Raw genomic sequence first — 11,463 nt, 5'->3', positions numbered from 1 at the left:
TGGGCGAACAGACATCGTTCCCTAAAGACAACTTCTAGATTACACTGTCACAGATGAAAAACAAAATAAATCATGAAAAGAGAAACGAAAGTTTTAAAGCAATGAATCATTTACCTCATTGGCACCACTGAACAGAGGTTCTCCAGTATGCATTTCAACCAAAATACACCCAAGGGACCACATGTCAATAGCAAGGTCATAAGGCATTCCCAGTAGCACCTCTGGAGACCGATAAAAGCGACTCTGAATATACTGGTATATCTGAAATATAATTTGAAATGGTATTAATTCAATGTAAATTTTGTTTATTTAATTATGGTCAACAATGGATTATGAATATTGAATTTATTCTGTTAATATTAACTGAATGTTAATTAAAGGAATATTAAAGAATAGGCTAATAACTGAATTAAGAGTTCCATTTACTGATTTCAATATTTGACTGCAAACACTGATTATAGAACTAAACATTTCAAAGGACTGGTTAATCTGTGAAATGGAAATTATGTAAAATTTCAAGCTCTTTCTTTTAATCCAAACCTAATTGGTAAGCAAGATATAGCTTAAAGCAAATAATTATGCATTATAAGAAAAAAATATCGAGTAACTTTTTTCCCTATTAATTATTCCTTCCTGCTATAGCCACTACTTGGTTTACCATTAACTTAATAGCTAAATTGTATTAAATTAATTTGGGGAATGTATTTCAGCACTAAGGGCCACAACCTTCAGTATGGTGTAATTTAACATTCAGGCATTTGTGCTCCACTGTCTCTCAGATATATCCTAGAAATATCTTAATATAAAATTCAATTGGGAGTTGCTTCTGACTCATCACTTCTTTCCCCTGTCCCCTTCTACTTGGATCCAACAGATCTTAGAGAAAGAAAATCTTGAAATTTTAAGGAAGTAATTTGACACTGTCTTCAAAGACAAATTCATTTCACTTAGCAATTATAAATTTGTATTTAGAAATATTAATACAATATTTTTATTGAGATAAACAAGCAAAATACTTTTAACTAAACTTTCTCCTGTAACACCCACAGTGCAGCCATGAATGTCATGAAATCTCTTGTGGCTCACACTGAAAACTCTACTGAAAGTCTTCAAGACAATTTCAGGCTTCCACAGGCAGGACAACCCAATCCAAGCTTAAGGCACTATGAGAAGAAGGACATAATTTGAAAAAACTGGGAAAGGGTACATACTACATTTCTGAATTTTTATAAGCCACTATCATCATTAACTCTCTAAGTCTAAAAGATTCCCTACTACTGCAACTGTTTTATTTCACGGCTTATATAAGAAAATTTGTCACCCACTACCCAGTTTGATTAAAGCAGTGACTTTGCCATCTATGAGACTATAGAGAAAAAAACCCTGAGGAACTTTTTTCAAAACTTATTTGCTCTGCCACTTTGTGATTCTGATCCAATAAATCAAGGGGCAGGGCCACTGTCTGTACATTTGGGCATGAATTCCCATGAATTTCTGATGCAACCAAGTGGTTTTTAAAAACTTATCTGAGCTCAGATCAGCATATAGCATGGTGGTTAAGGTGCTGGACACTCCCAAATGGCCAACCACAGTTCAAGTCTGGACTCCATGGCTTGAAAATCATGCCAGACACGTGTGCATGCGTGCTCAAAATACCAAAAGGAGAATGGAGGAAAAGGGATTGTGGTGTGGCTACTCCCCCTAAAGGGTGACTCTGACTTCTTATTTTCTCTGTCTCTCTCCCCAGTGAACACAAACATCCTATGGCAAAAAAAGGAAATTTATTGAGCTCAAGGGATAGTTATCTCAGTTTGATGAGACGGCAATAGCAGTGTTTGATATTAGGAAAGAACCTATGATTTGGTTTAAATAAAAGAAAAATTTTCAAATTCTAAAATCTATTCAAATTACTATTAAGATGAACATGTTTTCTACTCATAATATACTTTTATCTCATAGTAATTTCACTATGAGCATCTCTTCATTTTTGAAGACATTCAACACTGAAACTTTGCTTCCCACTCCAATTTTTTAGAATTATTTTTACAATCTATAGCATCACTAACATGAAATAATTTGTATAAAGGAACAAAAAAGACGGACAATCCTGTTAACTGGCTATCAATCTTCATGATTAAGTTAACTGCTGTCCTTAAACCTGAACAGAAGTTAGAACAAGAAATTTTACTAACTTGGAAAAATAAATAGAAAAAGTCAATATGAAGTATCATCTTAATATTGGTTTTAAAAAGAAATAATTCTAATACCTTACAGTAAATAAAGCAATGTTAAAAGTAAGTAAAACAGGGCTAGCTCCGTGACTGGCTGATTAAGGCAGCTAGATCTCATATGGCTGACCATGTATTTCGAGTACAACACCTGGTGGGTTAAAAAAACATGTAAGGTGTATATGCATGTGTGCCCAAAATCACGAAGATGGAAGAGATGGAGGAGCAGGGACTGAGGGATGACCACTGCTCATAGGAGGTGCTTTTCCCTCTCCCTCTCTTATTGTGGTAAGTACGCAAGCCCTCTAGTCAAAAACATAAATAAATAAATTTTTAAAATAAGTTATCAAACGGTGACCCAAATTTAAGAGAATAATCTACAACTTTTATTTTACATGAAAAACATGCTCTTAGTTTTCATAATGCTAGAAAGAAAATTTTGTTTTCCTAAATCAGTTAAACTTTATTTATTACCACAAATATGTGTTTTCGGCAGCCTGAAGAAAACCAGTTTGGATATGTGCCAAAATTTAAATAAATTCTAAATCAGTAAGGAGGAAATAAGATTTAACCTTATTTATCAAAACAAATGTCTATCAAGTATATGATTTCTATACTATAGAATAGTGAATAATGTAAAATGGCCTGAATTTTTGTTTTTAGCCATTAGTTTTTGAAAAACAAACAAACAAAACATGTCTCATCATCTGTCTTTAGAGAAATATTTATATCAACATTTGGGAAATAGGGTTACGAATCACCTAACAAGTCTTCCTTCCATTTCCTATTCATTCTCTTATAATCAGCACACATTTACACTTAATGAAGCAGAAGTATTCTGAGGAATGTGTCTTTGAGTGATTTCAAAGTGCAAACGTCACAGAGTACCTATGCACACAAACCTAGATGGTACAGCAGAGTGAGGCTACACGCTATCATCTTGTGAGACCTGACCATACATGTAGTTTGTCAATGACTATAACACTACGTACTACATGACAACTTTAAATATATCCACTTTGAAAAAAATCAGTATCTTCTAATTCAAGGTACTGCTGTTTGCATTTCAAAAGGTACTTCCTCCAGGGCCAGCAGGTGGAGTGGACTCCTACATGGCCAGTTGCAGTTCTAGTCCTGGATCTAGTGGCTTGCTTTCTCACTGTCTCTCTTTCTCTCTCATTAGCACAGTGCCTATAGCAAATTTAAATAATAATAATAATAATGACAAATAAACTAAAAAAAATTTTGTTGTTGTTGGAGAGGTTTTCTTTTTGTTTTGTTTGTTTTTTTGTTGCTATAGGGCATGTGTGCTCACCAGGAAGACAGAGACAGACAGAGAGATAGAAAGCAAGAAATCACTCCCCACCAAGGGGAATGGCCACGCCACAATCCCTTATCCTCCAGGGATCTTGGGCACGCACACGCGCCCGGCGTGAATTTAAGCCACCGGGTCCGGGACTTGAACCACAGTCAACTACATGAGAGTTCAGCAACATAGCCATTACACTAACTGCTGGTCCCTAAAATAAATAATTCTTTAAAAAACAAACAAACAAACAAACAAAAAACAAAGGGTACTTCCCCCAAATAGCTATCAAACTAGGGCCAGCAGATGCCATGGTGCTTAAAGGACTGGATCCCACATGGCTCACTGAACTGTTCAAGTCTAGGACCTCTGGCTTGAAAAACACACCAGGCAGGTGTGCACGCATGCCCAAAATCTCTAGAGAAGAGAAGCATGGCCACCTTTACTGAGGGTGAGGTCTCATCTTGAAATAGAATGCATGCACCCTATTTTTTTCTTTTAAGCCATATTCTGAAGATAGATAATTATGCTGTAATTGTTTCTAAACTGAACAGGGACCAATAACATTTCAAATATCTACCTACACTCTTTTACTTATTTCAATTTGCAAGTCCTGAAATAATACTTACCCTCTGTCCCAACTGGCAAGAACTGCCAAAGTCAACAATCTTGATTGCACTGCGTTTGGGGTTACAAAGGAGGATATTCTCAGGTTTTAGGTCACAGTGAATGATACTAAGTTCTGGAGTCGCAAGAAAAAGCAGTGCAGTGCACATCTGTTGTGCAAACTTTCGTGTTAGATTCAAAGAGACCCCTCGAAAATTGGTGTTCCTCAACAAGTCATAGAGGTTGTAAGACAGCATTTCAAAAACTAAACAAAGATGGTTTCGAAACATGAAGTGGCGTTTCAAATGCACTGAAAAAGAAAAAGTTTCATTTTACGTTATATGTACAGTAAAAGAAGAGTAACATATATGAGGAATCTTCAAAAAGTTCATAAAAATGTGTATTATGAAAAACTATGAATTTGAAATTTTTTGCACCAAAAAAACCTCATATTTTAATTCTATTTTTCCACAACTGTTTAGAAGTTCCTTTGCACATGTACTCTCATTACATGTATAACATTACAATGTCAAATGTAGAGTCAAAACCAAGTTAAAAGTTTGGTTAAGTATTCTGCAGTAACAGCACATTTTTTTAAACAGTTAAGAGTAGCTAAATTGCACTTTTGCTGAATTAAACAGGTACAGTATCTGTCAATAAGTGATATAAGGCAAGAAGTATCACCAAAATGCCTTGTTAAAAAAAAAAATCAGGTATGAAAACATAAGTAGCAAATTGGCAAATAGGACAGAAATTACTTAGGCAACTCCATCTTCATTATAAAAGAAAGCACTTTTTAATTCTACATGAGAGTTCTTTCTCATAACTTCGTATCTAAGTTCTATCCACTGGAATTTCTGGTCTGAGGCAACTGTGCTCTTGAAAGCCCTCTCTGTGTAGGCTATAATACATAAATACATAATCTGTATTACTAAGCCTTGGATTTCACACTATGGGTTGAACATTCCTAATTTGAAAATCTGAAATCCAAATACTCCAAATCCAAAAAACTTGTAGAGTGCCAATATGACACAAGTGGAAAATCCTACACCAGATAGGTCAAAGTGCTGCAATACAAAAATACTGTATAAAGTTACCTTCGGGCTATGTGTCATAAAAGAGTTTTGTATTTAGCCTTGGGTCCCCCATACCCAAGTATTGCAATATGCATATGAAAACATTACAAATTCCAAAACAACCTGAAATCTAAACCACTTCTGGTCGCAAGTATTCTAATTAACACTCAACCTGCAGTAATTTTATCTAACAACTGTCAAATACACAGGTGTTTCTTTTTCTTTAAGGCAAACATAGCAAATGTTTGAAAATCATCCCTTTTGAGAAGGAAGGGGGGAGTGGAGGCATGACTAAAGACTACTTTGTAAATCAAGTAGCTCTTGTGTTTCCATTTCCTTGAAGACCCTTAAGTATAAATGACCACTAATAGCAGGTTAATGAGTGTGACAAGAAAAGGTGTGTTGTTTTTTTTTTCTCATGGGGGGAGAGGTCACTTGCTATAGGGCATGTGCACTCCCCTTAAAGACAGAAAGCAAGGAATCACCCCTTTGGGGATGGCCACATCACACCGCAATCCCTTCTCCTCCATTCTCCTCTCAGGATCTTGGGCACGCACGCACATGCGCCTGGCATGCGTTTAAGCTACTGGGTCCAGGAATGAACCATGGTCGACTACATGGGAGTCCAGCGACATAGCCATTACACCAGCTGCTGGTCTCGACAAGAAAAGGTTTTAAAGTACAATTATGGATTATATCAGATATCTATGGTGAAGAAAAGTAACAAAAGTTCATTTTTATTTTATTTTACAATAGGGAATAAAGGGAATTTCATAAACAAAATATGATTTGAATGACCTGAGGCTTACACCTTTAAACATTCATTAAGCTATTTCCACCATCTACGGGGAAATAAAGAATAATGTACTCCCCTGTTTTCTTCTTAAAAAGAATTTGCTGGGGCCAGCAAGTGGCATGGTGGTTAAGGCACTAGACTCACAGGCGGCTGCTGCTCGAGTCCCAGACCCGGCAGCTTGTTTCTCTCACTTTCTTTCTCTGTCTCTGGTGAGCACATGTGCCTGTAGCAAATTAAAAATAATGATGATAAATAAAATTAAACAATTCTTAAACAAAAAAAGCTTGTTAAATAAAATTTAACCTTGTGTTTCACCAGGAAAGGTCATCATTTTTTAACATTAAGGTTCTATAGATTTGTGCCTACGGAAACATCTATAATTTACTGATCCAAAAGTCTGTATCTTAATACTGATGGCATCTTACAGTGTACTTGGTGAATTATTTTTTCTTGGTGCTACATAAAGTAATGATATAATCATTGGCATCTTAGATATAATTACAAATATTAGGTCGCTCAGAAAGTCATGATAGACTTTGCTTTTCTATGCAAAAATGTGTCATCACTTTCCAGACAATGTAACGGTATGAACGAAGGTATAATTAGATGTTCTATCCATCTATTTATTTGTCCCAAACTTTGGTATTTTCATAATTCTTCTGTTTCTTGTTTTTGTTTTCAGAAGGAAAACACTGACACTGAAACAAATCTAGACCTTGGAGTTGGGCAGAGGGAAGGCTGGATCCTAACTCCAGAGCCCTGTGACATTGACTCTGTTACCCACTGTACACACCATCTGTAATTAAGGAATCCCCCTTACAGGACTACAATGGTTAATGCTGGGAGAAAAACACAAGGAATATGATAAGAGTTCAGTAAACGGTGGCTATTATCTCTTTTCTCTTGGTAAGTCTAATAGGTTCTAATGTTAAAAATGACAGTCTAAGAGGGAGCCTGGAATCTAAGTTCAGATATTTCAAAATGATTGGACAACTACTAATGATGTATAAGTTTACATCTAATTTAGAAATGGTTAAAATTAAAATTACTAGACAGATGGCCCTCTGGATAAATGAATCATTTAAGGCAAACGAACAGCACTTGTAAATTGTCTTGCCTACACTCTACTACCCAACATACACACACACACACACACATCACACTAAAAACACCATTCTTAAGTTTCTTTGTTGCACACAGCTGGGCTATACATTTACAGAAACTTAGACTATTACTGCCATATCAAGTAACTTATATGAATCTATGCCCTTGAACAAAAATAAATAAAATTATAAAAAAATCAACCTATTTTGATACAAAAAAATAACCACTGACTCAAATTTCTGGTCTGGGTTGGACCACAATACATTATTTGTCAATTGTTTACCTATGTAGTATTTCATTTCAGTGTCATGTTTGTTCATGAGCTCAAGAAGTCGAACTTCTATCTGGGCTTGATTAAGAAAAGCCTTCTTGTTCTTTATTATTTTAATGGCAACCCATTCTTGCTCCACACGATCATATGCCTTTACAACCTAAAAAAAGAAAAAAAGATGATTCTTTCATTAATAGAAATGGTTTCACAAAAGTGTACAATTCACCTTTAACCTAACTACATTTTACCTAATTGCTACACTTACCTAATTCTATTTAATTGTACATTTTCTAAATCTAGGTATATGATCTTAAGTAGAAAAGAGCCCATCTGTAGCTACTGAGTATCATCCACTTACTACCAGTAACCTTAAGTCTATAGTTTGAACTAAGTTTCTTCTTGCATCTTTAAGATATTTCTAGATAACCATAAAACAGATAACTTTGCAACCAAATTAAACTGTTTTCCTTCAGAAATAAATGATGAATCTTGACAAGCATTGTTATTTATCTTTCTTACTAAGTAGTACTATGGAAGAATTCATTCACTATTCTTTTAATAAGAGAAAAACCTGGTTTAAATCCAAATAATGCTTAAAAGGTTTTTATTCACACCTCAGAAAAAAACACAGTTTTCTAACTTTAGATTTTCATACATAAAAACATAGTTACATCAGAAGGTATTCCTCATGGCTCTTGAGAACTAGTGATTTCAGGGAAAAAAGAGAAATGAAGACTTTCTACTAAATAATTCAGCCTCCAGCCCACAAACTCAAGTGGTAGGGAACCCCTCAAACCTTCTCTGCATCTGTCTTCTCTTTTTTTGGTAATTTTTCCTTTTAAAACATTTTTAAGGTAAAGTATTTTCTCAGCTTTCAGCACCTCCTTTATGTTGTTAATAATCCCCTCTCCCCCTCCCACTCAGGAGGGGCAAGGGGCAGGCCTTCAGAAGACTCCTCCAAGGCTCCTGAGAACTGCATGAGGCCTAGTTTTCTTTTTGCCTTTTTTTAAAATAATTTTTTAGTTGTCTATTTTTTTCTTCTTTCCTGCTTCTTTGTTGTTGTTTTCTCTCTGTCTCCTTTTCTTTTTCTTTTATCTCATGTCTCTGCGCTTCAATCTCCATTCACTGTGTTTCTAGATGGATCTAAGGGAACTATAGGCAAACATCCAAATACTACTAGGGTTAACATATTCCTCAATATCTACTGAATCTATTGCGCAAAGGGATCAAAACAGAATGTAAAGAGATGCCAGATCACCTCTTTCTGCACACCCCTGAACAGTCAGATTAAACTTCAAGTTTAGGAAGAAACGCACCAACCATCAGATGACTAGAAATCACCACAGGACCACAAGAACTGTGGGAAAGCAAGAAAATACCCCTCCTCCAAGGGAAAAGAATAACTCCTCTTCACCTACATACAGTTCAATGAAAATCAAGAAAATGTCTGATAAAGAATTTAGAATATTCATAATGGCAAAGCTAACAGAGATGGAAGAGAAGAAAGACAATAAACTGCAGAAGAAAAAGGAGAAAGGAGGTGAGGAGTTCCAGAGGGTGAGGAAATTCTTGCAAGATCTAAAAGAGGAATTATACACTTTAAAAAAGAATCAAAGGTCCTGTTAGAGACAAAGGTTATAATACATGGAGTCAATATCACTCTTGAAAATATTAAAAGAAGACTAGATCATACAGAAAATAGAATCTCAGATGTAGAAGAGAAAATTGTTGGTTTACTAAAAAATCTACCACGAAGACTGAGAAAATTGCCCCCCAAAATGAGAATAACATACGAGAAATACTAGATACCATCAAATGTTCAAACATCCAGATAACTGGTATCCCAGAAGGCAAAGAGATTCATAAGGGCATTGATAAACTATTCCATGAAATCCTGCAAGAAAATTTTCCAAATCTAGAGAGACATTCAAAGATCCAGTCCCAAGAAATACAAAGGACCCCAAATAGAATCAACCTAAGAAGATCTTCTCCAAGACACATTATAACCAGATTGACCAAAACCACAGACAAAAACAAGATACTAAGACTCGCAAGAGAAAAACAGCAAGTTACCTACAAAGGATATCCCATCAGGCTAACAGCAGACCTCTCATTGGAAACAATGCGAGCGAGGAAAGAATGGGAAAATATATTCAAAGAGTTCAGGGGAAAGCAATTTCAACCAAGAATTCTGTACCCGGCAAGATTAGCCTTCATATGGGAAGAAAAGATAACAACACTCTCAGATAAACAAAAACTGAAAGAATTATCAGCATCAGACTAGATCTCCAAGAAGTTCTCAAGGGAGTACTATGTCAAGAAAATTAAATGTACTCACACAGAGTTAAAAAACTAAGAAAAGGGCCAGCTTAATCATAGGGACAAGTCTGGAGTTGAATATTATATCCTAGAATTTAATTAGGAAGATCAAACCACAATAGAAGATAGATTAAATACATGAGACTGAACTGGTGAAATAGCATTTTATGACTTTTGACTAAAATACTGCTGATTTTCTTGTAGGCTTTGTTTTCCGGTCTTAAGGATTTTTGTCCTGTCTTGAGCTGTTGATAGGTTCATGTACCTACTATTTGAACAGAATCCTAACCTGTTTACTGGCTTTAAGTTTTAAGCAAAGTTCCTTAGCATTTCTTTTTATTAAAGTTAAAACTGCTTTTCCTGAAATTACCAGCTGAACTTGCTATCGAAGTAGTTAGATTGTTTAAGAAATTGTGTGCTCGATAAAATGTGGGGGGAAAAGGAATAGAAGATTAACTGTAGAAGTTTTTAAATATATATATTTAATATATGTAAATTAATTAGTTTTGAAAAAAGTTTCAGAAAAAAACCCTAAAACTGTTTTTTCTTGAAATTAAAAAAAAAATGCATTAAAAATATCTATTTGGGGGAACCAGCAGTTGGCGTAATGGCTATGTTGCTGGACTCTCACGTAGTCGACCACGGTTCACGTCCTGGACCCGGTGGCTTAAAACTCATGCCGGGCACATATGTGTGTGTGCCCAAGATCCCAAGAGGAGAATGGAGGAGAAGGGATTGCAATGTGACCATCCCCCCTGGGGGGTGATTTCTCGCTTTCTGTCTCTATGTCTTTCTCTGTCTGTCTGGCAAGCACATGTGCCCTACAGCAAAAATCTCTCAAAAAAAAAAAAAAAAAAAGAAAAAACTATTTGGTATGTGCAGTAAGCTATATAGCCCCAGCTAGGTGTTACTTTATAGTATGTTCATTCTACTCACTAAGGTTTATGCCCAAAGTCAGACTTGTGTTCACAGATATGTACATATCAGCTGCGCTTGCTACTGAAAATATTTAGATTAATTAAGATCTTTAGTGAATCAAAACAATGTGGGGAGGAAAAGACATAGAAAACAACCATGGATACCAGAGATACTATGGGAGGAGGGTGAGAGATGGCAGAGAGTGAGAGATAGGAAATCAAAGATGGGAAAAAAAAAAGCAAAATATACAGGAAACGAGAAAATTATTTGTCGACAGTAACACGTATGTTGATGTGCTTGTTTGAGCCAAAATACAGTGTATTCTAGATGGAAAATCTCATTTTGCAGGCTATAATGATGTACAGTGAATGAATGTTAAAAAAATAGGTATCTATTTATAAAATCATTATTTTACACTTAAAAAAATCAAATAGTACTTTGGAATGTTCCACAATGTAAGTTAAATGCCAAATTAGGGATTATGATAGTTTTAAAATGAGAATCACTGCTACACAAAGTGTTCATGAGTAAATCAGTATGCACACCTCTCATCTGAAATTTTACTCATTTAAAATGAGTTTCATACTATTAAAAAAAATTAGTCCCGGCTACTTGATGCATGCTGCTAAGATGCTGTGCTCCACTGGCTGGAACCACATGGAAGGCCAGGTTTCAATTGCTGGTCCTATCTAAAAGCAGGGCGTAGTGGTGTGTGCCTATAATCCCAGCACCACCTTAGAAAGGCGAAGGCAGGAGGATCACAAGGACTGAGGCTGACTTGGGGAACACAGATCTTACCTTTAAAAAAAAAAAAAGGAATAAAAAGCAGAGAGAGATTT

The 11,463-nt window shown here is 35.5% G+C and overlaps 1 protein-coding gene across 3 annotated transcripts in view; it reads right to left on the bottom strand.

The window, feature by feature from the left end:
• DYRK1A (dual specificity tyrosine phosphorylation regulated kinase 1A) overlaps positions 1-11,463 on the bottom strand; it is a 179,384-nt gene that overhangs the window by 17,569 nt on the left and 150,352 nt on the right. For all 3 annotated transcript variants that reach the window (XM_014586956.2, XM_014586955.2, XM_006146285.3), the window contains exons 6-8: positions 7,400-7,547; positions 4,164-4,450; positions 115-261 (exon numbers count right to left, since the gene is read on the bottom strand). In XM_014586956.2, coding sequence (XP_014442442.1) covers positions 115-261; positions 4,164-4,450; positions 7,400-7,547 — 582 coding nt within the window. The remainder of the gene's footprint in view (positions 1-114; positions 262-4,163; positions 4,451-7,399; positions 7,548-11,463) is intronic.

The sequence above is a fragment of the Tupaia chinensis genome, unplaced genomic scaffold (genome assembly GCF_000334495.1).
Source record: "Tupaia chinensis unplaced genomic scaffold, TupChi_1.0 Scaffold000175_1, whole genome shotgun sequence".
NCBI lineage: Eukaryota > Metazoa > Chordata > Mammalia > Scandentia > Tupaiidae > Tupaia > Tupaia belangeri.
Note: the sequence above shows the minus strand (reverse complement) of the source record. Positions and strands in the feature narration are given on the sequence as shown.